The sequence below is a fragment of the Puma concolor genome, chromosome B3 (assembly GCF_028749965.1).
Source record: "Puma concolor isolate L17-30 chromosome B3, mPumCon1.1.hap2, whole genome shotgun sequence".
Classification (NCBI taxonomy): Eukaryota; Metazoa; Chordata; class Mammalia; order Carnivora; family Felidae; genus Puma; species Puma concolor.
In genome coordinates, this window is record NC_141672.1 from 75,635,232 (window position 1) to 75,663,198 (window position 27,967).

Sequence of the window (27,967 nt, forward strand, 5' to 3'; positions counted from 1 at the left end):
CTCTCACCACTGCCAAATCCCTCCTGACCTGCCTCACCTCCTTCCTTTCACAACCTTCTGACCCATATGCCCTAAGAGATGAACTCCAAGCACTATTTGTAGACCATCTAGTCTCTCACAGGGCAGTGCTTGCTCTGTGACAGAGCTGCTTGGGGGGGAAGTTGCCTGGATCCTGAGTGGAGGCTTGAGAGCTGTGACTGCTCTGCAGCCCTACTTCCTCAGGCCCATGGGAAGAGAAGGTATCTGGCTGGGGCAGTGGATGCAGGGCAGGGAAGATCATAAAGGAAACCAGGCAGACGTGACCCAAGGGTCTTGTCTGAGCCTGTGGCTGCTGCCAATCATGGGATGCCTTGCCCCAACATAATGCTGCTCTTGATAGTTGATCTGTTGGAATCCCAAACTACCGTAGTAACCAGGTAGGTGGTGTGCCTAACTGGATAGAATACAAAGAGAGCAATATTAGAGAACAGAGGATTGCTGCTGGTCCTTAGGTAGAAGGTGATAAAGCTGAGAAGGGCATGTGTGTTTGGAAGAAGAGAGAGGGAGAGAAGGAAGAAGGGAAGAATGGGGGAAGAAAGAAGGAGGGAAGAATGGGGGGAGAAGGAAGGAGGGAAAGAGAATATATAGATGAGTGTGTGTATGTGTGTGTGTGTATGTGTGTGTGTGTGTGTGTGTGTGTGTTGTGTGTTGACAGTTGGTACTGGCTTTGAAGTGAAGTTATGGGATGTGTCAGGAACCAGCATGATGGACAGGAAGGGAGATGTCAAAAAATCACTATCACACAATATGGTATCCTCAGTGCAAATCTCTCCCTTCAAACTACTGACACCACTTACTCCCACCCCAAGCACTATTAATTAATCAAGAATCTGTGGGTTCTGTCAACTAGGCTCTGGGGAGATCCTGTATCCTCCTTGGGCCTCTTGATGGCGGTGGGATAAACCATCCCTCCTACTCACATTGGAGGATCCTGGCTTCCACATTCTTCAGGTGAGACATCGACGTGGGGCGCCAAGCAGGCAGCCAGCTACTCAGCCAGCCTTGAGGCCTGAGACAAGGAGACACGATGACAATCATTGGCAACATTGACACTCTCAGCCTTGCTGACAGTTACAAGAGTTATCGGGGTGTTTCCCAGGCTCAGAAGACCTGCCGCTGTGGTGGTCAGCAATTCCCTGCTGCCTGATAGACTGTTACTCTTCTCCAGCTAAGGGCTAGTAACAACATGCCCTTTGTTTCAACAGATACTCAGGATGCCGTGTGTATAACACTTTACAGTTTGCAACGCTCTTTCACATTTATTATCTCATTTGAGCTTTATAACTTTTGTTACTGGTTATCATAATGTTCAAGGAGATCACAAGAGAAAAAATACCAACTATTAACTAATGTTTCAGTTATCTTTATCTTTTGCCATCCCCAGGACCGGATGTTCCTTTAGGGTAGGACAAATTTCCATGCCATCTGCCCTCCTGGCAGGGCCTTGGGGTTTGTGCGTGCCCTTTTCTAAGCCCCTAGAAGAACAGAGCAAGGTCAGTGCCCAGCTGGGCTCTCACGTAATCAATCAGTCCAGCCTGGAACAATGAGATGGGACAGGAACGGAGAAGAAGACAGGCAACCTGGGTTCAAGTCCTGCTGTGATTGCGTTCCCAGGTTGCCTCTGGCTTTGTTTTTCCAGATTATAAAATGTCTACAAAGTTCACATATGTCCTCACCTCCAATAGCATACGGTAAAACAAAGAAAATCCATCCTGCCGGCCCCTTTATGCCAAGGAAACTGAAGTCATTGCAGGGTAGAGATTGAAAGCAGCAGTTTTGGAGGGGAAACAAAACAAAACAAAACAACAACCCCCTCTGGTTCTGCCATCACACTATCACCATTTACAAGCAGAATGGCTTTGGCCTGATAAATAACCAGTGTTGGAGCATCTAGATATGTTGAGAGACCTCATAACGTGCCTGGGACAAATTGGACACTCAACAAATGAGTTTACTACTCCTTTTCCATTGTATGATATTTCTCTTGAATTGTGCCTGAATGAAGGAATTACAAGGTGGATACCACCAGCTACAGGAAGGGTCTTTCAATATCGACATACTCAGGCAGGGGTATTTTGTGGGGGAACGAGGGCAACCATTACTTATCCCTCTTGGCCACACACACAGGACATCCTGATACACCATCTGAAGCACAGAATTTTAGATTAGGATGGTTCCTTAGGAATCATCTAGTCCAGCCTCTTTATTTTACAGATGAGGAAACTGATGCCCAAAGAGGCCATGCTGCTGGTGAGAACAAGCAGAAGTACAACCTAGATCTCAGATCCAGGGTTCTCCGTACCATTCCTCTGGGCAGGTACCTCAGCTTTTCTTTTTTTTCTTTTTTAAAGGAGAATTAGGTTTAAAATTTGTTTATTTACTTATTTTTCAGTAATCTCCAGTGTGGGGCTCAAAGTCATGACCCCGAGATCAAGAGCTGAATGCTCTTCTGACTGAGACATTCAGGCCCCAGTCTCAGCTTTTCAAATTCACAATATATAACCACATCTTCACACGGTCTCCGTTTTCTGAAAGGAAGTGTGATCTAAAACCAGAAGCCAGGGGCGCCTGGGTGGCGCAGTCGGTTAAGCGTCCGACTTCAGCCAGGTCACGATCTCGCGGTCCGTGAGTTCGAGCCCCGCGTCGGGCTCTGGGCTGATGGCTCAGAGCCTGGAGCCTGTTTCTGATTCTGTGTCTCCCTCTCTCTCTGCCCCTCCCCCGTTCATGCTCTGTCTCTCTCTGTCCCAAAAAAATAAATAAACGTTAAAAAAATAAATAAATAAATAAATAAAACCAGAAGCCAGAGTTCTAATCCTGGCACTGCCACTTATCAGTAGTGTGATTTGGGGCACATTATGTAGCCTTTATCTGTCAGTTTCCTCATCTTTAAGAGACAGGTAATAATAGTATCTACTTCATAGGGATCTCATAAAGATTAAGTGCATTTATGCACATAGAATAATGCCTAGCATAAGATAAATTTCCAATAAATGTTCTTTTCCCCCAGCTAAATCATAAGCTGCATACATTCAACTCTTCAAGGACTGCCAGAGGCTTGCAAGAAATACTGAGGGTTCAGCCAAGAGTGGTGTATCAATGGCTTAAGCCAGATGAGAATTGTCAGTCTCAATCAATCCAATTCTGTGGAGACTCTCAACCCTTTTAATACTCCACTGGAATTCCTTACTGTGGGCTTAAAGCATGAGCACCAAGACCGCAGAATTTTGCCAGTCTAAAGAGACAGACTTTCTCTCCACATCAGACACTGTGACAAGTCAGACCATGACACGTGGACCCCACATTGCCTTGTATCTGCCCAAAGCAGTGCTCAGGAGAAATGCTGTCCAATGGAACAACACGATGGGCTGCTCAGAGGATATTCTTTAGGGAGAAGCTTTACTTTGCCTCTCTTCTTCACCAGAAATGTTCTAAAGCAGTGGAAGTGATATCTGGCACACTGCATCTGCTAAATACTACTGGGGATGTGAGGGCTGGAGTGGGAAATTGAGGCAAGAGGCAGAGAAGTCACTTAGCCTTGAACTTGGCCTGGCCAGAGTGGTCTCTTCCCTCTAAAGGGCTTTTATCCTGTTGGGAGGTGAAGCAAAAGGAGTTCCGTGTTGGGTCAGAAGCCTGCTCTGGACCTCTGTGATTTGGGCAAGTCTCCTCTAACTTTCATGGGTGCTGGCTTCCTCATCTGTAAAAAAGAGCTGAATTACCTGCATCTCCACCAGCTCTAATCTGTGTTTCCCTATGTCATCGTAACCATTGTAAATTTCCTTTTGGAAAAGTCATCTTCAGAAAGCAACACTCTTCCTGAGCAGTTCCTTCAAGCTCAGGAAGATACTACGGTCATAAAGTTAATTAGTTTTGCAGGCTGCCAGTTCTGCAGCTCTGAAAAGCAGGAACACAGGATCCAGGAGAGGCCCTGTTCTGGTGAAACCAAGGCTTGGCTGGGAGCTGAGTCATTCTGGAAGCAACTTTTCCTTGCTTCTATCAGACTGCGAACTGCTAGTCACACTACCTACAGGTGGCATCCCGAACCTGATGCCCTTGAGACAGTGTCAACAAATCCCAAAAACGGTAATTCTGAAAGCACAGCATTAAGGATCTCGTGATGATTAAAAAACGTTATTAACTAGGGTGGGAAGCGGCTAAGTGTCTCAGTAGGCGAGAACTAAAGAAACTTGCGAGCCCATTACTCCAGACAATCCCAGCGCCGGCGCCCTCTCTTTTCTTCGCGAGCCCTTTCCCTGCCGGGCTAAGAAAGGCCCTTGCCACCCCCCGACCACCGTCCTGGGGGCAAATCCCAGTGAGCAGACGCGGCTGCTACCCCCGCGCCCGCATCCCACGAGCTGCGCGGAGGATCTGGGCCATCACCACTAAGTCTAACCTCTCTGTACCAGAGGAGCGAGGAGCGATCGCGAAGACTAAGCGTGGAAAGTCAGAGTCCCCCGGCTCAGGCAAGCTAATCTACCATCGCTCCCCGAGCTCTGCTGCTGCCTCTTCTGGGCAGAAGCAGAGCAAGCAAACACAACCCCGGGCCCTCCCATGAAGCCGACCTGGAAAAGGAAAGGCGGGAAGGTGTCTACAACTGTTCCTCAGTCACCGACAGTCCCGGGATCATGGCCCAGAGAGAGAGAGAGCAAGAGAAAGACACAGGATTAACTCACTGTTGCTCCAGATCATCAGCCATAGTAAACAAGCCCTGCCGGGTCGAGCCGAGCCAGCCCATCCCTCCGCCTGACGCCAGCACCAGCTGACCCAGGAAAGGGTCGGATAACAAAGTGGGGCGTGGCCAGGGCCGCCGGTCGGAGGCGCAGGTCCCCAGAACGCCCAGGCGGGACCTGAACCCGGCTGGTGGTCGAGCCGGGGTCTGCGTGCCGGCACAGGGGCCTCTGGGGTCTCACGGAAAAGGACGGGATTCCTGCTCACACATTTGGGGGACAGTGAGGGAGATGGGTAGTACCGAAACAACCGGGTCCCTCACAGCCCTCGTTCGGCCCTAGTTAAAAAGTGACAAAACTACCCCTGCACGCTCACACCAACTCTGGGCTCCCCGGCAGAGCTCCCTCTCCGCTGAAATCCTCCTCCTGGTGTTTCTTGTAAGGTGATGCTTAAGATGCTTGTGGAGACACTACTATTGGTTAAATGTTTCTACAAAGAGCCTGGGGGCCTGTAACTCAAATACATTGCCACGGTTTGCAAATAAAAAACAGGATGCCCAAAACTGAACTTCAGATAAACAACGAATGCTTTTTTAGAATAAGTACATCCCGTGCAATGTTTGGGACATAACTGGGCATCCTGTATTTTATCTGGCAACCCTAAACCTTAGCGACATGTGCCAAGATGCAGTTCCTGTGCTCTGGAGATTTCTCAACCTAGTTCCCAGGAAAGATGTGCTCAATGCCAGGTCTCCCTCAGTTTGGGGAATCCCTGCCTCCCCTACCCTCAGGAAGGGCAAATGAAGTACTAACCTATAAGGCTGGGTCTGCTCTAGGTTGCTGGAATCCCATATGGGGCATGGGGGTGGGGGTGGCTGGCTTATCTCGTAGGTCCGGAGCTTACTTCAGGCTTGCTCAGCAGAGGAGCCAAATCTTGAGGCTGGCTCCAGAATTTACCTGAACTGGTAAACAAGTCCTAATGTTGAGGAAGTTGTCGGGGTTCAGGTCATCCCCTTGGTTAGATTAAAACCAAACTAAGGAGTGATGGAGGGTGAGTGGGAGAATGCTGACAGGGACGGGGTTTATCAAGGTGTTTTTCATTAGCCCTCTTGCAGGTCTTAGATTCTGAGATTTCTCCTTTCTTGTTAGACAGTGTTAAATTGATCTGATGACCATTATAAGGCCTCAAAGTTTAAGAGAATGGGCATGTATAGAGTTTGGGGACCTAGGAATTTGCCAGATGTGGGGCAAAGCAGTACAAAGAGTGGAGTTGTGGCATTCATTCTTTCAACTGGGCGCAGTGGTTCTAAACTTCAGTGTGTATAAAAATCATCTGGAGGGGGGCGCCTGGGTGGCTCAGTCGGTTAAGCATCTGACTTCGGCTCAGGTCATGATCTCGCAGTCCGTGAGTTTGAGCCCCGCGTCAGGCTCTGTGCTGACAGCTCAGAGCCTGGAGCCTGTTTCAGATTCTGTGTCTCCCTCTCTCTGACCCTCCCCCGTTCATGCTCTGTCTCTCTCTGTCTCAAAAATAAATAAATGTCAAAAAAAATTAAAAAAAAAATAAATAAAAAAAATAAAAATCATCTGGAGGGCTTGTTACAAATTCAGGATTCTAATCCCTAACCTCTGAGATTCTAATTTCGTTGGTTTGGTTTGATGCTTAAAAACTGCATTTTTAGGAAGTCCTTTAGATGCTGGAGTTCACTGAGACTCATTGGTTAATTAGAAGCATTGTTTCTGGGGTCAGAAATCTGGGTTAAGGGTAGTCTTGGTTTTCCTACATATCCACTACATGCATTTGGGTAAATTACTTAGTGTCTCTTAATTTTCTTCCCCTGACTGTGTCTTGTGAGGATTAACCAAGATAATTCCAATAAACATTTAGTACATTTATGCTAAAATTTATTACTATTATTGTTACTGTATACCTATTCAAAGCCAAACCTTATGTTAGGCACTAAGAATACCGTTATCAAAAGGAAATAGACAGCCTGCTCTAGTAGTAAACATAGACTTTCTATCTGCTGCCACCCCAGGCTGTTTGTCCCTTTGCAGGGCTGGCAACTTTATTTTCGGAGCTCAGTTCAAACCTCCTGTCTTCTGAGGCCTCTCCTGACCACAGGGTCTAAGAGAGACCTCCAATTACTCTATTTTTATTTACATTTATTTACATCACTGTATTTTATTATCTTCATAACACTTATCACCATCTGAAATTATTGTGCCTTTGTGTTTACTAATTTATTATTAGTTTCCCTTCACTAGAACTGAATGAAGGTTGGGGAGAGGGTATGGGGGAGGGTTGTCTGTTTTGTTCTCAGCTTTTCTGCCAGCGCCTACAACAGGGTGTGGCTCAGAGTAGATACTCAGTAATGACTGGATGAATAAATGGATAAAAAGTCCAGCTAGGAGGCAGCTGTGTAAACAATTACCTCTAAACTAATATGCTAAGTGCCAAGGCTTTGGGAGCTGTATTTTAAATTGTACCTTATAGGAAATTCTGGGCTTCATCATTTCAAGATAGGACAACAAAATCTCTCCTTTTTCTGAAAACCTGTTAAGATGTAGCAGTTTTTTGAGGCAAGGATGACCTAGCTAGAACTGATACTGTATCTCTCTAGACCTCATCTCAGGAGGCAGTGTATTTTGTTTCTGTGTGCAAAACCATCTTTTGTTTGTTTGTTTGTTTATTTATTTATTTAGAGAGCACACACATGCACACGCAGGGGAGAGGGGCAAATACGGAGAGAGAACCCTGAGCACAGGGCCTGACTTGGGGCTCCATCCCATGAACTGTGAGATCACGACCTGAGCCAAAATCAAGAGTCAGATGCACAACCCACTGAACCACCCAGGCGCCCCACCAAACCATCTTTATGAGGTACTTCCTACTTGGAAGTAGGAAACGTGTAAATGGAAAATGCCTTTTATAACCAAAGTCAATAGATTCCTTAAGGTGTCCCCAGAGCTGGGATAATTTAGGATTGGGCTGGATCTGCTAGAATTACAGACTGGAGAAGACTCTAAGTGCCTGTTCTAGGCAGGCCTCTGGAGAGAAATTTTCTCCTTACCTTCAAGACAAGACACACTATGTGCCAGTACAAAATAATCTATTTTCTGTCTATTGCCATCATGTGTGATTTTTATGTATGATTAAAGTTTAAAAACATTTAAAAAATGTTTTCTTCATTTTTGAGAGAATATGAGCAGGGGAGGGGCAGAGAGATAGGGAGACACAGAATCTGAAGCAGGCTCCAGACTCTGAGCTGTCAGCACAGAACCTGACACAGGGCTTGAACTCATGACCCTGAGATCATGAACTGAGCCGAAGTTGGATGCTTGACAAACTGAGCCACCCAGGTGCCCCTGTATGATTAAAGTTTTAATATGGTCTTTATGGATGGAAACTAATTTTGACAAACCCTCTTTCCTATGCCTATAAGTCACATTAAATATTCTAGGAGTTGGTGGAGCTGATAACTGATAGATTAGGTCTGGCAGGGATAGAACATTCTTTGGTTTCAAATGGGTGTGACTGTGTTTTGAATGAACTATGAACAAGGTATTGTAATGCCCGAAGTTCCGAAACCTCCCACAAAAGTCCACCAGAGTCGTGAGTCAAAGCCAAGCGGCAAGGGTCGTTTATTGCAGGTTCGAACCTGGTCCTCTGCGCACTCGTCGCCGGTGACGCAAGAGGCCTCGATCAGGGTTGGTACAGCGTTTTTATAGACAGAGACAAATAGCACAGGGGAGGTTTCAAATTATGAGGGGCCTGATTGGTTGATTTTAAAGTAAGGACATTTGTTGTTCTCTGATTGGGCGTCCTTTGTCTGTCCTTTGGCGGGAAGGCTTTGTCCGTTACTTGTGGCGGGAGGAAAAAGGGGGAAGGGGGAAGAGGGTAGGGTAGGTGGGGAATGTGCTAAGCAAGCAGGTTTACAGAAGCGAGAAATGCCGGTTAGTTTATGTACAATTACTCATTCCATTACCTATCAGACTACATTTAGGAAGGTTTACAACCCATTCTACTACACAGCGGGTTACATTCAGGAAGGGCTTCACAATGCTCGTAGCAAACAGCAAGCAAAACAGACTTCTCAGCAATTGTATTTCTTATCAAAGATCCATAATAAGCAGAAAAGAGAACCTAGCTTTAAACTAAGGCAGGGCTGTCATTTGGATTGTTCCTTTCATTCCCCCCTTTTTCTTGTGCCTAGAGAGCCAATCTTGGATCTTTTAAGCCTCTGTTTGTAATGTCTCGAGCGGTAGGTACTGAGTTCGTAAGACCATTAATTGTACAGCATTGAACCTGTCTTGGACAAAATTAATAATTTTGTTTATGATGCAGGGGCCTAATGTGAGAGCGAGAAGTAGGATGGCTAGAGGCCCGAGTAAAGCAGAGAGCAGGGTAGTATTATAGACTTCCTGGGTTTCTAAATTAGATATCTCCCAAGTTAAAGTATAGGGTGTATGGGGGTTGCTCGCAATACTTATCAGTCCGTAGGAGGTGAGCAGGAGCACGCTAATGAGTGTTCCTCCGATCATGGTGGGTCCGGAGCTGCTGCAACAGTCTTGGTATGGGACACCCAGGCCTTTGGTCTCAGCCGGTTTTCGGGGTCAGGTTTTCGACGCAGAGTCAATTTTAAAGGGTGGGTCTTACTCTGGTCAACCGTCCAGGCGGTGTTGGCTTCCAGCACGAAGTCTTCTCGAACCGCAAAGGGATCAGCTGGTCGGGCGTGGGTGTAATGGATCCAGGTAGCAATCCCGTCGACTTTGAGAGCAGTGGGTGTGGTTAGGATCACAAGTAGGGTCCCTTCCACCGTGGTTGGAGGGTCTCTTGCTTGTGTCTCCGCACGTATACCCAATCTCCGGGTCGGTAGTGATGCGGCTCAGGAGGGGGCCCGTTCTCATAAATGGCTCTCAATCTGGGCCAAACTTCCTGGTGGGTGTGCTGGAGTTCCCTCAGGGAAATAAGAAGTTTATGATCATGAAATTCAGTTAACACATTAGACTGTAGGTTGGGAATTATAGGGGGGGGCACTCCATACATGATTTCAAAGGGGGTTAATCCCAGTTTGTAAGGGGAGTTCTGCACCCTGAACAGAGCGTAGGGGAGTAAGACTACCCAGTTAGCGCCAGTCTCTATGGTCAATTTGGTTAGGGTCTCTTTTAGGGTTCTATTCATTCTTTCTACCTGTCCTGAGCTTTGGGGTCTATATGCACAATGTAGTTTCCAATCGGCCCCAATAAACTGCGCTATCCCTTGTATTACCTTTGAAACGAATGCTGGTCCGTTGTCTGATCCTATTAGGGTAGGAAATCCGTACCTGGGCATGATGTCTTCCAACATTTTCTTTGCTACTACCTGCGCAGTCTCATGCTTGGTGGGGAAGGCCTCTGTCCATCCTGAAAAGGTATCTATAAACACTAACAAATATTTGTATCCATATTTTCCAGGCTTTACCTCGGTGAAGTCTACTTCCCAATAGGCTCCCGGCCTGGTTCCGCGGGTTCTGGAGCCAGGGTTTTTCCCGTGGTTGGAGGCGTTAGTTAGTTGGCAAGCTTTACAGCTAGTAACTATCTGTTCAATTTTTGTCCTAGAGTCTTTAATGGTGATCCTAGCATGTCTTATTAAGTCTTGCATTTTTCTTGTGCCCATATGAGTGGCTCGGTGCATCTTGGATAAGACTTTATTTCCCATTTCTTCTGGGAGGATTATGCTACAGTCTGCTGCTCTCCACCATCCGTTAAGGCACTGAGTCATAGGCAATTTTTGGATCCAGTTTAGGTCTTCTTTAGTGTAGGTGGGACTTTCTGGTAAACTAGCTGAACCGGGGTCTGGTAGGGTGGTCATTAAAGCACAGTCCACCTGTAAGGCCACCTTTCGGGCCACCTGGTCAGCCAAATTATTTCCTCTGGCCACCGGTGTGACCGGTTTTTGGTGGCCTGGGCAATGTATGATGGCTAGTCGTTTAGGCAGCCAGAGTGCCTTTAAAAGAGCCAATATTTCTTCTTTGTTTTTGATAGTTTTCCCCTCTGCAGTTAACAGTCCCCTCTCTCTGTATATAGCTCCATGTATGTGGGCCGTAGCAAAAGCATATCTGCTATCGGTATACACGTTTAGTCTCTTGTCTTTTCCCAAAGTCAGTGCCTTGGTTAAGGCCACAAGTTCAGCCCATTGGGCAGAGGTGCCAGCTGGCAAAGGCTGTGCCCAAACAGTCTCAGTTTCAGTTGTGACTGCTGCCCCCGCATACCTTTGACCCTGATGTACAAAGCTGCTGCCGTCAGTGAACCAGGTAACTTCAGCATCTGGTAGCGGGTGATCCTGTAAATCTTCCCGAACTCCATGAACCTGTGCCAATATCTCAGCGCAGTCATGGAGGGGGGTATCCAAGTCCGGGTCTGGTAACAGGGAGGCAGGGTTTAGTGTTCGGGGGGGAGCATAAATGATTCTGAGGGGATTTAATAATAGTCCCTGGTAGTGAACCAGTCGGGCGTTACTTATCCATCGGTCAGGAGGTTGTTTGGGGACTCCCTCGATGGCATGAGGGGTTGTAACATGTAACTCTTGTCCCATAGTTAACTTATCAGCATCCTTTACCATTAGCAGCGATCATACGGAGGCAAGGGGGCCAGCCAGCCGCTACTGGGTCCAGTCTTTTTGAAAGATAGGCTACGGGCCTGGGCCATGGGCCAAGGAGTTGCATCAGCACTGCTTTGGCTACCCCTTTATTTTCATCTACGAAGAGATGAAAGGGTTTGGAGACATCGGGGAGCCCTAAGGCTGGTGCCGACAACAGGGCGAGTTTAATTTGCTGGAAAGCCTGCTCAGTTTCCTCTGTCCATTCAAAGGGCACCTGTTCTCGGGTGACCAGGTAAAGAGGCTTAGCCATCTCGGCGAACCGAGGTATCCACAAGCGGCAGAACCCGGCCGATCCCAGGAATTCTCTTACCTGCCTTCGCGTTGTGGGTCGGGGGATGCGGAGGACGGTTTCCTTCCGTGCATCAGTGAGCCATCGTTGGCCTTCTCTTAACAGATACCCCAAGTAGGTTACCTCGGATCTGCAAATTTGGGCTTTCTTTGCTGAAGCCCGGTACCCCAGGGCACCAAGTGTCCGGAGGAGGTTTTTGGTGCCTTGCAAGCAAGCTTCAGCAGTCTCAGCGGCGATTAAAAGATCGTCAACGTACTGCAAGAGAGTCACTTCGGGGTTTTGATTCCGGTACTCACCCAGATCCTCGTGAAGTGCCTCATCGAACAAGGTGGGTGAGTTTTTAAATCCTTGGGGGAGCCGGGTCCAGGTGAGTTGTCCATTTATGCCTCTCTCAGGGTCGGACCACTCAAAGGCGAAGAGCTCTTGGCTTTTGGGGGCCAGAGGCAGGCTGAAAAAAGCATCTTTTAAATCAAGGACAGTATACCATTGTCTTTCTGGGCTGAGGGCATTTAGGAGGGTATAGGGGTTGGGTACTGTTGGGTGTATGTCCATGACTCGGCGGTTAACTTCTCTCAGATCTTGTACCGGACGGTAGTCCGCACTGTTAGGTTTTCGTACAGGCAGCAGGGGGGTGTTCCAGGCTGAATGGCAGGGACGCAAGATGCCTAAGTCTAGGAGGCGATGGATATGTGGCGTGATGCCATTTCTGGCCTCCATCGACATCGGGTATTGTCGGACCCGAACTGGATCTGCCCCCGGTTTCAGCTCTATGAATAGAGCTGGGCGATGTTTAGCCAACCCCATACCCCCGGTTTCAGCCCATGCTTCTGGAAACTGCTGGAGCCAGGGCTCTATGTTTTGACTTTGTGAGGGTGGCCCCTGATGGAGTCGATATTCATCTTCTAATCTTAGAGTAAGTATGGTAATGGGTTGGTTGTGAGGGCCAGTCACTTGGGGGCCCCCTGGCGTAAAATGAATCTGGGCCCCCATTTTAGTGAGTAAGTCTCTTCCTAATAAGGGGCATGGGCTGTCGGGGATGACCAGGAAGGAATGGGTGACCTTTCCATTTCCTAGGTCCACAGTCCTCTGGGTGGTCCAGGGATATTTTTTTATCCCGGTAGCCCCTTGGACCCAGGAAGATTTTTCAGAAATTTTTCCATGGGATCGATCAAGACCGAATGTTGTGCCCCTGTGTCAACTAGGAATTAAACTGGGTTCCCCTCCACTTGTAGCGTTACCCTAGGTTCGGGGAGGGGATCCGAACCCCGTCTCCCCTATTCTGCATCTTGAGTGAAGAGGGCAGGTGTGGTTTTTGGCTGCCACGGTTTTTGATCATGACGTGGCTTTTTCTTTTTAGGGCATTCTCGGGCCCAATGGCCTTTTTCTTTGCAATAGGCACATTGGTCCTTATCTAGGGGCTTTTGTTTACCCAGGGGCTTTTGGACAACAGCGGCCAGGACTTTGGTCATTTCCTCGGTGGCTTTAAGTTGCCTGTCCTCTGGAGTCTCTCTATTATTATAGACACGCTGGGCAACGCGGAGTAAGTCCTGAATCTGTTTTCCCTCCAGGTCCTCTAGTTTCTGGAGTTTCTTTTTAATATCAGTGGCTGCCTGATTTACAAAGGCCATTACAACAGCAGCTTGATTTTCGGGGGCCTCGGGGTTCATGGGGGTATACTGTCTGAAGGTTTCCATTAATCTTTCTAAATAAGCATCAGGGCTCTCTGTCTTACCTTGTATTACTGAATACACTTTTGCCAAATTAGTGGGCTTGCGTGCAGCAGCCCGGAGACCCGCCATTAGAGTCTGGCGATAAATGCGCAGCCGTCCCCTACCTTCTGCCGTGTTGTAGTCCCAGCCATCCTGTGGGGGTCGGGTCAAGGGAAAAGCTGCATTAATGAGATCAAGGTTAGCAGTGGGTTGGCCGTCATCTCCAGGAACCAGCTTTCTTGCTTCCAACTGAATTCTTTCTCGCTCCTCGGTGGTGAACAGGATTCGGAGGAGCTGCTGACAATCATCCCAGGTGGGTTGATGGGTAAACATAACGCTGTCTAAGAGACTTATTAAATCTTTAGGGTTGTCAGAGAATCGGGCATTCTGGGTTTTCCAGTTATATAGGTCACTGGTAGAGAAGGGCCAGTATTGAAGTCGGGGGTTCCCTGTACCATCGGGAGGCCCTATTTCCCGTAAGGGTAAAGCTACGGTGGAGTCAGGAAGGCGGAGTCCTGGCTCATGAGGGGCCCGCCTACAGGTACGTCCAGCCGGCCTTTGGACTTCGCTCCTACTAGGCATGGGCGCGGGTTGAGCCTCCCTATTCTCTAGTTCTCCTATGGGCTGGGCTACGGGAGGCTCTGCCAGCGCAGCAGGGATAGGGACAGCTTGCGGAATAAGAGGAGGAACCTGGTAAGGGGGAGGGTCAAGGGAAAGTAAATCTTGGCTGTCGGGGAGAACAGGGGGTGCAGTTGGAGTTGGCGGCTTGGGAGGGTTGATAGGTTTAGCTGCTAGAATTTTGCATGGCCCTGTTGTTAAGAAAGAGGCAATCCAGGGAGGTGGGTTTTCTACTAAATCTTGCCACACCAGAATATAGGGAATCTGATCCGAGCGACCTTCTTTCCCTGGTAGGAAAATTTTTGACTTTACTTTAAGGACCACAGGGAGGCAGAAGGTTCCCTCTGTAGGCCAATTGACCCCAAAGGTGGGCCATTCAGAGCGGCAATAGGTGATCAACTTCCTTTTGCGAATGTCTAGGCTTAAGTTGTGTCCTCTAGCTTTTACGTCCCTGAAGTTGGCGAGAAGGAGGGAGAGAGGGGTACTCTGCGTTTGGCCCATGTTATGATTCTGAGGAAGAGGAGAAGAGAAGGGGGCGCGGGCAGCACGGACGTGGGGGAGGGGGCGCTGCTGGCCAGGGGGCGGGAGGGAAAGCCGCAGGGAGCTGAGGAAGGAGGAGAGAGGAAAAAGGATGGAATAATTAATTCTGATCAGCCGAGAAAACACTTAATTCCAATAAAACATCCGACCCATGAAAGAAAAACAAGAACTAACAAGAATCTTTCGCAGCGGTTCCAACTTTCTGGTGCCGTCTCGGCCAGCCCAACAGAAAGGGTTATGGCTAGGACAGCGGTAATTACAAGGGCCCAGGGGTGACAATACATTTAGACTGACATAGAAGCACTCGCGTACTCGCCCGTCCGCGTCCCTCGCGGGAACTTAGGTGCCTCTTAGCATGGGCGGGCAGGTATAAACCCCCTGCTCGGATCAAAATAAATTTTGACCGCCTTAAGCCGTATGAGGATCACCGCGGAAGTCGGGTTAGAGCCCACTCGAATCCCGTAGCTTATGCCGTGGGACTACATATAGGGTAAGTCAGGCGCGTGCCCCTGACTCCCAACAATCATTCCAGTCGATTGCACAGACAGACACACAGACACACATCACATCAAAATACGGGTAACAATTGGCATGCCTAGATGGTTTTTTTCTTTTAGACGCCTAGAGATATTTCTTAGCACTCTGGAAGTTCATAGAGAAAATGAAAGTATTTAGTTCGCAAGCGCGTTGGGCGTAAGCAGCCCGCAGAAAAGAATCCTGATGGGCCAAAAAGGCCCCCCGATGGACCAAGAAGGTCCCAGATGGGCCAAGAAGGCCCCCAGATGGACCAAGAAGGTCCCCAGATGGGCCAAGAAGGCCCCCAGATGGACCAAGAAGGTCCCCAGATGGGCCAAGAAGGCCCCCAGATGGACCAAGAAGGCCCCCAGATGGACCAAGAAGGTCCCAGATGGGCCAAGAAGGCCCCCAGATGGGCCAAGAAGGCCCCCAGATGGACCAAGAAGGTCCCAGATGGGCCAAGAAGGCCCCCAGATGGGCCAAGAAGGCCCCCAGATGGGCCAAGAAGGTCCCCAGATGGACCAAGAAGGCCCCCAGATGGACCAAGAAGGCCCCCAGATGGGCCAAGAAGGCCCCCAGATGGACCAAGAAGGTCCCCAGATGGACCAAGAAGGCCCCCAGATGGGCCAAGAAGGCCCCCAGATGGACCAAGAAGGTCCCAGATGGGCCAAGAAGGCCCCCAGATGGGCCAAGAAGGCCCCCAGATGGACCAAGAAGGTCCCCAGATGTCAGTGGACGTCTCCAACTGACCCCGGCCGGGTGCCCTATAGCGCGTCCGCCAGGGTCACACCAGCTTCCAGACAGAACCGGTTCTCCAGAGAAGAAACACAGATCAGAGAGAAGAGGAAAAACTTTAGAGCCGGCTTACTTACCGATCGGAATCAGATACGACCCGTTGACCAGAAGTCTGGTGGGCTCGGGGGAGGTCTCGGTGGAACCTCCAAATGTAATGCCCGAAGTTCCGAAACCTCCCACAAAAGTCCACCAGAGTCGTGAGTCAAAGCCAAGCGGCAAGGGTCGTTTATTGCAGGTTCGAACCTGGTCCTCTGCGCACTCGTCGCCGGTGACGCAAGAGGCCTCGATCAGGGTTGGTACAGCGTTTTTATAGACAGAGACAAATAGCACAGGGGAGGTTTCAAATTATGAGGGGCCTGATTGGTTGATTTTAAAGTAAGGACATTTGTTGTTCTCTGATTGGGCGTCCTTTGTCTGTCCTTTGGCGGGAAGGCTTTGTCCGTTACTTGTGGCGGGAGGAAAAAGGGGGAAGGGGGAAGAGGGTAGGGTAGGTGGGGAATGTGCTAAGCAAGCAGGTTTACAGAAGCGAGAAATGCCGGTTAGTTTATGTACAATTACTCATTCCATTACCTATCAGACTACATTTAGGAAGGTTTACAACCCATTCTACTACACAGCGGGTTACATTCAGGAAGGGCTTCACAATGCTCGTAGCAAACAGCAAGCAAAACAGACTTCTCAGCAATTGTATTTCTTATCAAAGATCCATAATAAGCAGAAAAGAGAACCTAGCTTTAAACTAAGGCAGGGCTGTCATTTGGATTGTTCCTTTCAGGTATGACCCTTAGATTAAACATAGGAACTGAGTGGAATAGTTGTAAAGTTGTTTTGTCCAATATGATAGCCATTAATTATATGTGGCTACTTAGGTTTGTTAAAAAATAAAATTTAACCGAGTAAATTTTGCAGATCTAATTGCCTTTATTAAACAATTCATGAGGGGCGCCTGTGTGGCTCAGTCTGTTGAGCATCCAACTCTTTTTTAAAAAAATTTTTTAAACGTTTATTTATTTTTGAGAGACACAGAGAGAGAGAGAGAGAGAGAGAGAGAGAGAGAGACAAAATACAAGTTGGGGAGGAGCAGAGAGAGACACAGAATCTGAAGCAGGCTCCAGGCTCTAAGCTGTCAGCACAGAGCAGGACATTGGGCTCAAACTTATGAACCATAAGATCATGACCTGAGCTGAAGTCAGATGCTTAAGTGAATGAGCCATCCAGGGACCCCAAGCAACCAACTCTTTATTTGGGCTCAGACCATGATCCCAGGGGTGTGGGATTTTCTCTCTCTCCCTCTGTCCCTTTCCCCTACTCGTGTTCTCCCTAAAAATAAACAACCAATTCAAAATCTGGCAGTGTCTCCTCTAGCAAATAGAGGGGAAGAGTTTTATGAAATGGAAGGCTTTTATAAAAAGAGAGTGGGCAAGAAAGCTATTAGCAAAAGAAAAGGATTGTTCAGGCCACTTTTCCACAGTAGGGGAAAGCAAGGGGTCTTCTCTTCCTTTGGGGGAGGGAGAGGGCCCATGTGGCAGACTCATTGGCACCGATGGAAAAATTCTTGACTAACCTGTTAAGACTACATTTCTGGGAAATGTTGAAACTACAATTAGATTAGATACTAAAGCTTGGATTTGGGAATGTGGTGTAAGTGAAGCCATTTTGGGGCTTTGGTTTTCTTTTTCTTCTTTCAGATTTAATTTTTTTTTTTAAGTAATCTCTGCACCTGACCTGGGTCTTGAACTCATGACCCCAAGATCAAGAGTCACATGCTCTTCTGACTGAGCTAGCCAGGCATCCCTGGGCCTGTAGTTTTCTTTTTAACAGATTTAAATTAATAAAAATGAAAAAAGTTTCTTAGTTACAACTGGCTACATTTGAGTGCTCAGTAGTCACAAGTATTTGGTGGCTGCCATACCTGACAGCACAGACACATCTGCATCATCACAGAAAATTCTATAGAACAGTGTTCCTCAAGCAGTGATAAGTTCAGTCCCATGGTGTGGAGAGTGTTCTGCCCTTGCACAGCACAATATAGTAGACTCCTGGGCACTAGGGAGGAAAAGTGAGGGGTTTTCTTTAAAGATTTGGGCTCCCAAAGATTATGTCAAGGAGGAAGAATTTCCAGGGCACCTGGGTGGCTCAGTCAGTTAAGCATCCGACTTCAGCTCAGGTCATGATCTCACAGTTAGTGAGTTCGAGTCCCGCCGCGGGCTCTATGCTGACAGCTAAGAGCTTGGAGCCTGCTTCAGATTCTGTGTCTCCCTCTCTCTCTGCCTCTCCCCCACTCGCACTCTGTCTCTCTTTCAAAAATAAGTAAACATTAAAAAAAAAAACAACAACAAAAAATGAGGAAGAATTTCCTCTGCTTTCTAGCTGAAGAATCAAATTGACATGACAAATAAAATAAACAGGAGAATATCAAGTCCAGGTTGTCACCTGTGCTTCTTCCAACTGGCTACAAACTGGAGATTCCCATGACCCCCTCCTGAGGTTCAATAATTTGCTAGAATGGATCACAGAACCCAGGAAAACAGTTTACTGTATTACTGGTGTTAAAAAGAAACACAAGGTCTAAAATGGAGTCACTTTTGCTAAAACCTCACCAAGACTTAATACCTAACCTAACTGCAGTTTCTGCCTTTGGAACTTCCTGGTCAGCTCTGGTGAGGCAATCTGAATGAGACCCCAGGGACTTAATCTATGGGAAGGTAACCTTGCCTGGAATAATCCTTTTAGCTTCCTTGTCCCACCCTCCCCTTGCCTACAAAAACCTTCCATTTTTGTACAACTCCTTGGAACTCATTTCTATTTGCTAGATGGGATGTTCCCTGACTCATAAATTCTTGCATAAAGTCAATTAGATCTTTAAATTTACTCAGCTGAATTTTTTTTTTTAACACTGATTTAGTATAAAAGGATACAACTTAGGCACAGCAATATGGAAGAGATGCATAGGGCAAGGCATGGGGGAAGGGGCACACAGCCTTCATGTTGTCCCTAGTTACACCACTCTCCCAGTGCCCAGATGTGCTCAGCAACCCATAAATTTGCCAAACCTCTCTGGTTAGGCAAATTTTTCCTTTTTACTTTAATGGAAGCTTCATTACAGAGGCATGACTGATCAAGTTATTGCTCATCGGTGACTGAACTCCATCTTCAGCCCCTTTCCTCTCTAGCATGGGGCTTAAAGTTCCTACCCTGGAATCACAGAGTTAGTTTCCCTGGCAACCGGTCCCCACCCTTGAGGGCTTTCCAAAAGCCATTTCATTAACTTAGATTCCAGTGTGGTTCAAAGGGGCCTGTTATGAGTAACAAAAGATGCTCTTTTCACCTTTATTGCTCTGGAGCTATTACAGAAACTGAGGACAAAACCAAATATTATAACAAAAGATGCTCCTAGTGCTCTTATCATCACTTAGGAAATTATGAGAGTTTTAGGAGCTCTGTGCCAGGAACAGGGGTGAAGACTGAATACACATTTCTTACATTAAAAAATATAAAGAAGGGGGTGTTAGCCACACTGGGGCAAATTTAAAAGGTGGAGCTGTTATATACAATACTTAAGAAAAGCAAAAGGAGGGCTCTGAAGGACAAAATATACAGGGAAGAAGAATTGGAAAAATTCTTCTTTCCCATGCAGAGATTTTCTTTAGAAGAGTCCTTTTCTCTGCAAGATTTGTATTTTGATAAAGAGTGTCATTTCTTACTGTACAGAGACACTGTAAAGTCATGGCCTTTGCCTGTAAGGGGACCCTCTTGCCCCTCCACTTTCCTATTGTTTTATGATGTTGAGTGTTGAATAGCAGAACATGCCACCCCAAAATATGTCACTGTACCATAAAGATTATTTTGAGCCAAAGGCAATTGAGAAGAAGCAGATACAAGAAAAGCTCTCAGCCTCCTCCTATTTGTGTAAAAGTAAGACTTAACTTTGTAGATGTGCCTTCTCCCTCCCCCGCCCCCCTTACAAAGGAAGAAGAGAAGCATTCTAGATCCTTATCAACCCAGAGAGGGCACCAGAGGAATCTACGTAACAAACTCTCCTAACTAACCCTTATTTTTTTATTAATTCCCTCATATATTTTTACCTTCCCACAATTTGCTGCCCTAGAAACTCAAAGTCTTTTTTCTTTGTCATTTCTCCAAAAATGTATTCCTTTTTTGTTAAGGTGATGTTGTTACAAACAAGACAACAGGCTCTAAGTGGAGTCACTTATACTAGGCCCTACATCATCAAATATTAGTTTTGACTTTCCCAGAAATGGTAACAATCTGGAATTACCTAATTAGCCTTAATCAGTTAGTGTGCCTGATAGATCCCTGCCATCCCCTGAAGGAAAGTGACCTTGATATAACCAATCTGCTTTTTGTCATTATAACTTCCTAGTCCCAGCTCCCTTCTGCCTATAAAAGTCTTTCATTTTGTATAGCTCCTCAGAGCTCCTTTCTGTTAGATTGAATATTGCCTGATTATGGATCATTGGATAAAGCCAGTAAGATCTTTGAAATGTACTCAGCTGAATTTTGTTTTTTTTTTTTAAAGCATTTTTTTTTTGTTTGTTTTTTCAACGTTTTTATTTATTTTTGGGACAGAGAGAGACAGAGCATGAATGGGGGAGGGGCAGAGAGAGAGGGAGACACAGAATCGGAAACAGGCTCCAGGCTCCGAGCCATCAGCCCAGAGCCTGACGCGGGGCTCGAACTCACGGACCGCGAGATCGTGACCTGGCTGAAGTCGGACGCTTAACCGACTGCGCCACCCAGGCGCCCCTGAATTTTGTTTTTTAAGGTGATATAAGCCCAAGTTCTAACCACCCCTTTGAGTTACTCATAAATGGGTACTCCCATGTGTATATACGATGCATATGTTAATAAACTTCTGTTTGTTTTCTCTTGTTAGTCTGTCTTTTTTTTAGTCTAATTTACAGGGCCAATAAAACTAAGATGGTTAGAGGGAAGAGTTTTTCCTCTCCAACAGTGTTTTTGTAATAAAATCTCTAAGGTCTATTCTGACTTCAGCTTCAATTTATAAATTTGTAGTCTTTCAGTGCCATCTCTTGCATGCCCAAAATACTGGGGCTCTGTGGTTTGCCCAACTTGTAATTATTCAGAGAACTAGAGGAATCATAGTTAATCACCAGTACTAATGGTTGTTAAGAACAAACATTTACTGAGTGTCAAATGCTATGTTAAGTGCTTAGTGTCAACATCTCATTTAGTCCTCACAACTGTTAAAAAACAAGTCAACCAAGTAAATTTTGAAGACTTAATTGGCTTTTTAAAACGATTCATGAATTGGGTAGCATTTCATCTAGCAAATAGAGGGGAATGCTGAGGAGTTTTACAAAATGGGGGGTTTTTATAGAAAGAGGGCAGGGCAAGAAAGTTATTAGCCAAAGGAAAGGATTGTTTAGGCCACTTTTCCATGGTGGTGGTGGTGGGGTGGGGGAAGCAAGGGGTCTTATCTTCCTTTGAGGGATGGAGAGGGCCTGTGTGGCAGACTCACTGGTGCTGACTGAAAAATTCCCGACTGGTTAAGACTACATTTCTGGGAGATGTTGAAACTGCAGTTAGATTATGCATTAAGCCCTGGTTTGAGGACTAAGCCTAAGCAGTGCCATTTTGGGCCTATGGCTCTCTTTTTAACATAACATTCCAATGATCTTGCTATTGTTATTTCCATTTCATAGAAAAGGAAAATGAGCTGCCAGACTAACTTGTCATGAATTAGACAATTAGTAAACAGCAGAATCAATGTTCCAACACAGGACTGGCTGACTGGGAAGCCTGCACTCTTATCCATTATTCTGACCCTGAATTTTTACATATATTAACATTTTGATTTTAACTATTGAAATCAGATCGCCTGGGTGGTGCAGTAGGTTAAGCATCCAACTCTTGATTTTGGCTCAGGTCATGATCCCAGGGTCTTCTTGGGCTTGAGCCCCATGTCGGGCTCAGCACTGAGCATGGAGCCTGCTTATGATTCTTTCTCTCCCTCTGCCCCTCTTCCCCACTCATCTGTGCTCTCTCTAAAACAAACAAAAAGAACATTTAAAAAAATGAATAAATGTACAAATAACTGAAATCAATACTAGTATTAGCAATTTCCTATTGGCAGATAAGTCAAAAATGTTTCCGTGATTATAGAATCATAAACTGAACACAGAACAAGACCTTTTCTTGATGTTTTAAGTAGTCCAGAACAGCTTTAGTTTATTATATTGGTGTTTGACTTTGCAGGTCTCAGAAAAGAATGCACTTGGTAAGTGAATTTGGTATTTTTCATCTCTTCTGCTTTCCCCCTTTGGGAGTTCCTGTGGAGATGCTAATGATGATAGTTGACATGGATCAAAGGCAGACAAAGCATAAGGGAGAAACTGCTGGAAGGAGCCTGGCTGATGGAACAGAAACCCCTTGAGAAATTCACTCTTGAATGATTAAAAGGCATCAGCCTAGCCTTTAAAGTCTGAAGTTGAATACTGGTGAGAAAGCTACCCTCCTACTTGCTGATGAGGCAGGGAGAAAGGTTCAACTTGTCAGAGAAACTGAAGGTTCCTGCTTTATTATATTGAAATGGGAACCAGCCTGGTTATTCACACTTTTTTTTTCCCTTTTCTTCTCAGCAACATAAGAGAGTTTAGACTGCACTTAAGTTCATATAGCAGCAGTGCAAATCTCTGTGGGTGTGAATATGAATATACCTCTTCAAATAGATTGTAAAGCTTTCTTTCTTTCCTTTAATTAATTAATTCATTATTTTTCACAGCGGTTAGGGGCAGAAGGAGAGAGAGAATCACAAGCAGGCTCCATGCTTGGAGCCTGACCCTGGGGTTGATCTCAGGACTGTGAGATCATGATCTGACCAAAATCAAGAGTCTGACGCTTAACTGACTGAGCCACCCAGGTGCCCCATAAAGCTTTCTGAGGACATGAATTATTTCTCTTCTTTCTAGAACCTGACCAAGGTTTTCCTCACCACTGCTAAATGGCACATTTGTTGATGGTGATATAGCTTCCAGTGTAACAAGTAAAAAATGAAAATGCAGAACCCTTGTCTTTACTTGCTGCTTTAGGAATTTTGATTGAGTACCTAGGATAGCTCAAATTTGTTAATAAGCTTAAAAAGCACCTGGTTATGTACAGCCTGCAGCTGAAAGATGAGATGAACTTGAGCTGGAAGGTCAGATTAATGTGAAATTAAAAGTGCAGCAAAAGGGGCGCCTGGGTGGTGCAGTCGGTTAAGCGTCCGACTTCAGCCAGGTCACGATCTCGTGGTCCGTGAGTTCGAGCCCCGCGTCGGGCTCTGGGCTGATGGCTCGGAGCCTGGAGCCTGTTTCCGATTCTGTGTCTCCCTCTCTCTCTGCCCCTCCCCCGTTCATGCTCTGTCTCTCTCTGTCCCAAAAATAAATAAACGTTGAAAAAAAAATTAAAAAAAAAAGTGCAGCAAAAGCCAGAAATTAAAGTGGATCTGATTTTTTAAAAAAGTTAAAACGCTAAGTAAAAATAGGCAATTCCACTTGTTAAATACAAAACCACAAACCTTCAGTGTCCCCTGCAAAATGAGTTGGGGCGGGTGGTGGTGGTGGTGGTGGTGGTAGGGTTTGAACCAAGCAATGCTCTTATGGGACTTTTGACGCTGATATCCTGGGATATTACACAGGATTCAAGATGCTAGCTTGGAGTAAAAGGTTGCTAAACTTGATCATTTATTGTCTTCACATTAATCGACTGTTTTCTCTTGCTCCCCGCCCCAAACACAGGCCCCTTTAAGACCGCATCTGAAGGGCCCCTGGGTGGGTCAGCGGGTTAAGCATCCGATTTGGGTTCAGGTCATAATCTCCAGGTTCCTGAGTTCAAGCCCCACATCATGTTCGCTGCTGTCAGCGCCGATCCTGCTTCGGATCCTCTCCCCACCACCTCTGCCCCTCCCTCACTGGTGCGCGCTCTCTCTCTCTCTCCCTCAAAAAACAAACTTAAAAAAAAAAAAAAAGAGACCATATCTGATTGGCCCAACGGTACCTACAATTTAGCACAACGCTACGAGGAGGCGACCAGTAAATGTTAGCTGAATTACAATGTATGTGAATTTAGCTTCTACTGTGCTTATTCGTAAGCGCTCCCAGAGCCAGATCTCAGTCCAGTTCAGGACCAGGTAGAGGTCAAGCTCCCTCCCTCCTCCATCCGTCCCACACTTCCCTCCGCCCATAACCAAGTGTAAACTGGTGCTTGCGCAGTGATTAGCAGCGGTGTTTCTCACTGAAGGGGAACTTAACTTGCCCTAGTGATCTGGGACAGGCATCTGCCCTTAACAGCTAGGGCGGCTCGGGTGCTGAACCCCGGTAGCACCAGACATTGCCTCACTTCCGATCCAGTTAATCTTTGAAGACGCCAGTGGTCCAAAGAAAGCCCGAATCCTAGGGGAGCTACGCCTTCCTTTGTAAAACCTGTCCCCCTCTTCCTCTCACGCTATCCTGTTGCTAGAGCAACTGTGGGCGTCACCAACCTGACCGCGGAAGTAGGATAAAAAGAGTACACGTCTCCAGGCCATGAACAGATCCATTGCGCAGGCGCATTAGCTTTCTCTGGCCGCAGCGCTCATTCTGTGGATGTATTCTGCGTCTGCGCATTAGTTGTTTCGCGCCCTGGCCTGCGTGTACGCTTGCGCAAAGTGGCAAATCGGAAAGGGCGGAGCTGGGCCACAGCGGTGCGCAGGCGCTAAGGCTACATCCGCTGTGGCCATCGGTTTCGCCAGGTGTTTGTGGAGGGCAGGCCGGAGGACCGAGTGTGTAGTCATGTCGGCGTCGGTAGTGTCCGTCATCTCGCGGTTCTTAGAAGAGTACTTGAGCTCCACTCCCCAGCGTCTGAAGTTGCTTGACGCGTACCTCCTGTACATACTGCTGACCGGGGCGCTGCAGTTCGGTTATTGCCTCCTCGTGGGGACCTTCCCCTTCAACTCTTTTCTCTCGGGCTTCATCTCTTGTGTGGGGAGCTTCATCCTAGCGGGTAATGATTCTATAAGTAATCGCAGTAATAATGTGTTTACTTTGGCGCACTGCTTTTATTCCCACAGCACTCTCTTTTGTATCAGCTCCCCGCCTCGTGACGTTATGAGAGGAGCTGCATTGCCCTCTTGTGAATGGGGAAATTGAGGCTCGGAAAAGTTACCACAAGCCTAATGCCAAACAGCGGCCTAGGAGCTGGAATTAAGTCTCTAGAAAAACCCTCTTCATGCTGCTTCTCAACTTGGTGATCCAGTACACTATGTTCCTATTGGTCCAGGAAAACTCCATTTCAGCTTTCTCTTAGCTTTAACCTATCTTTAAAGTTGGTAGACCTTTAAAATGGAAACCCAGCTCTGAAAGCATCTCTCTCAACTTGGCCTAATCACTGCTAACCGCCAGTGAAACATTGCAGTGAACATTGTAAGAAATATAAATACAGGTGGTTTGCTCATTGAATCAACCTTTACTTGACTTTGGCTTTTAGCTGCTTTTACTTATTTCTTGTGGATGAAACTGTTATTTCATTAGCCTGAACTCAGTTTTTATTCACATAGTTCTGTTTTAGCTTTTATTCTGATTCCCAGCATTTGATACCTTGTAGACAGTCATATTTAACAAGAGTTGACTGTCCCGTAAATTTTTGCCAAAATCTGACCTTTGTTGCCCAATAGGAACTGTATGAATGCCAAGTTCAGGCTTGGCCCATGAGTGTTAGGCAGTCCACTTTATAGGTGGCCATCAGATGGCCTTTCCAGTCCATGGTATCGCCTTCTCTCTGACTTTGAGAACATGCCAGAATTAATTTTTTTCCCACTGTGATTATTATCAGGCCATCAATTGCATTTTGAATCAAATACAAATACTGTGATAAAAGCTTTGGAGGTGCATCAGGTTTATGTTCCTTGTTCTTAATGAGTGTATAGGTGGGGCACAGACAAAATACAGGATTAGAATTGTTAATTTATAGTGGTTCTCTGCTTATAGGTCTATAGAATGGCTTTTACACAAATGCTACTTCAGACTCAAACCAGAGATATTCTGCTTTCTCTCTCAAAACTTTAAGCCTGAAGACTTAATGACTTGTGCACTAGCTTGGTCTGGAGTTTGAGAGTTAATAGTCTGTTAGTTGGATGTTTCATTATGATATTGAGTTTTGTCCTAGAGGACCAACACTAGGTTCTTTGTGGCAGCATCCTAGCTATCAGGAGTTCAAATGTTACCACCATCATATACCCCAGATGCACTACCCTTTTTGCTCCAGATTCCTGACCTATCCCACGTGCCCTCACCCTGCCCCCAACTTTTTGTGACTAGGATTTTTATTATCTAGGCTGGAGAAGGAATTTTGAGAACCTCCAGTGACTTTTGTTTGATGATTTTTGCCTTGCAGGTCTGCAGGAGTAGGAATAGGGTGGGGCCCAAGCTGATTAAAAAGAAAGTTTATTGCTGAAGTCTCCCTGGTTTCATAAGCCTCTTAAGGTTAAGAATGCTTCCTTAAGGCTATATGGAAGAGTGTGATTTACTGAAGAGTAGGTATGGACTACAGTTGTAGATTATTAATGTCATAAAACCAGAGCAAATTATTTTTATTTTTATTTTATTATCTTTAATGTTTATTTATTTATATGTTTTTTTGGGGGGTGGTGGTGGGGAGAGAGAGACAGAGCATGAGCAGGGGAGAGGCAGAGAGAGAGGGAGACACAGAATCTGAAGCAGGCCCCAGAGTCTGAGATGTCAGCACAGAGCCTGATGCAGGGCTTGAAGCCATGAACTGCGAGATCGTGACCTGTGCTGAAGTTGGATGCTTAACCTACTGAGCCACCTAGGTGCCCCGGGAACAAATTCTTAAAGATGTTTATTTATTTTGAGAGTGAGAGTGGTGTCTATGTGAGAGTGGAGATGGGCAGAGGGAGAGCGAGAGAGAATCCCAAGCAGGCTCTGTGCTGTCATCGCAGCGCCTGACTTGGGGCTCGATACCACGAACTGTGAGATCATGATGTGAGCTGAATCAAGTCAGATATTTAACCGACTGAGCCTCCCAGGCACCCGAAAACCAGAAGATTTTTTGAGCAGATAATTTTTCCTGTTTTTGAAGCTATTGTATCTACAGTTGAGTTGGCAGACTCCCTACCCACCTCCCTAGTAAGAAGTCATAGCTTGTCTTTGAAGAGAATGTCTGTAAAAGGGCACTTTATTAGTGGAGTCAATATGGGGGATTGGGATTTCCAAAACTGTTAGATTACAGGTAATTGGGCCAGAGAAATGAAAGTTGCTTCAGGAAAAGAAAGCATTCATCACAGTTCATAGTTACCATCAAAGGGTATCATCTGCATTTCTTTTGACAGCGTTGCCCTTATTAAATGCCCTTACTACCTCTCTGCTCATTGTTAGCCCAGATCCTCAACAGGAGATGTTTTAAAGTGTGTGTGTATGTTTAATATTTATTTTTTGAGAGAGGGGGACAAGGATCTGAAGCATGCTCCACACTGCATACAGTGAGCCCCAATGCGGTGCTCAAACTCAAAAACTGTGAGATCATGACCTGAGCTGAAGTCATGCTCAACTGACTGAGCTGCCCAGGTGCCCCTCAACAGGAGATATTTTAATGGGAAATTTGAAATTTGGAGTTTAACCTTTGTTGTGATTGTTGGGAAGGGAAGCCTTGTACCTGTTTATGGTGCTGGGTTGCTAATTTTCCTGTGGTTTCCTGTTGGAAGAGGAGGGAGGAGGCCATTTAGCTAGAGAATGGGATTGTAGGAGGTTATGTTGAAAGTTTAGGTAGTGCGGATGCTAGAGCTTTGAGTGCCAGGCCAAAGATTTTATTCTGTAGGTAATGGGAAAGCATCTCAGGATTTAGATTTTATTTTATTTTACTTTATTTTATTTTTATTTATTTACTTAACTTATGCAATCTCTACACCCAGTGTGGGGCTTGAACTCAAAACCTGGAGACGTAGGAGTTGCATGCTTTTCTGACTGAGCCAGCCAGGTGCTTCCCCCTCTACTCCCTGCTTTTTTTCTAAATTTGAGTAAGGGAGAGACTTACAATTGGTGTTAGCCTACAGTGATGAATTGGAGGGAAAACTTACTTTGTCTGGTTTCCTAATTTCTTTTTGGCAGCCTGTTTTGTTCCATTCCTTCTACATGTGTTAATT

At 46.2% G+C, this 27,967-nt stretch overlaps 3 protein-coding genes across 6 annotated transcripts in view; 1 reads left to right on the plus strand and 2 right to left on the minus strand.

Moving 5' to 3' along the window:
* Nucleotides 1–24,433, minus strand: part of ABHD4 (abhydrolase domain containing 4, N-acyl phospholipase B) — a 32,768-nt gene extending 8,335 nt beyond the window's left edge. Inside the window, exons 1-2 of one of the 3 annotated variants that reach the window (XM_086710173.1) lie at nt 24,314–24,433; nt 960–1,048 (exon numbers count right to left, since the gene is read on the minus strand). In XM_086710173.1, the coding sequence (XP_086566299.1) occupies nt 960–999 (40 nt within the window). In that variant the 5' untranslated portion in view covers nt 1,000–1,048; nt 24,314–24,433. Of the gene's footprint in view, nt 1–959; nt 1,049–4,598; nt 4,821–24,313 lie in introns of those variants that run through there. The other 2 variants (XM_025919650.2, XM_086710172.1) reach the window with 2 other exon arrangements.
* On the minus strand, nt 12,697–14,460 carry LOC147580082 (uncharacterized). Its single transcript, XM_086710170.1, has one exon. The coding sequence runs from the start codon at nt 14,458–14,460 to the stop codon at nt 12,907–12,909; it is 1,554 nt and encodes a 517-aa protein (XP_086566296.1). The 3' UTR covers nt 12,697–12,906.
* An 87-nt stretch (nt 24,434–24,520) lies between the features above and the next one.
* DAD1 (defender against cell death 1) overlaps nt 24,521–27,967 on the plus strand; it is a 117,236-nt gene continuing 113,789 nt past the window's right edge. Inside the window, exon 1 of one of the 2 annotated variants that reach the window (XM_086710176.1) lies at nt 24,521–24,813. In XM_086710176.1, the coding sequence (XP_086566302.1) occupies nt 24,603–24,813 (211 nt within the window). In that variant the 5' untranslated portion in view covers nt 24,521–24,602. The remainder of the gene's footprint in view (nt 24,814–27,967) is intronic. The other variant, XM_025918924.2, reaches the window with a different exon arrangement.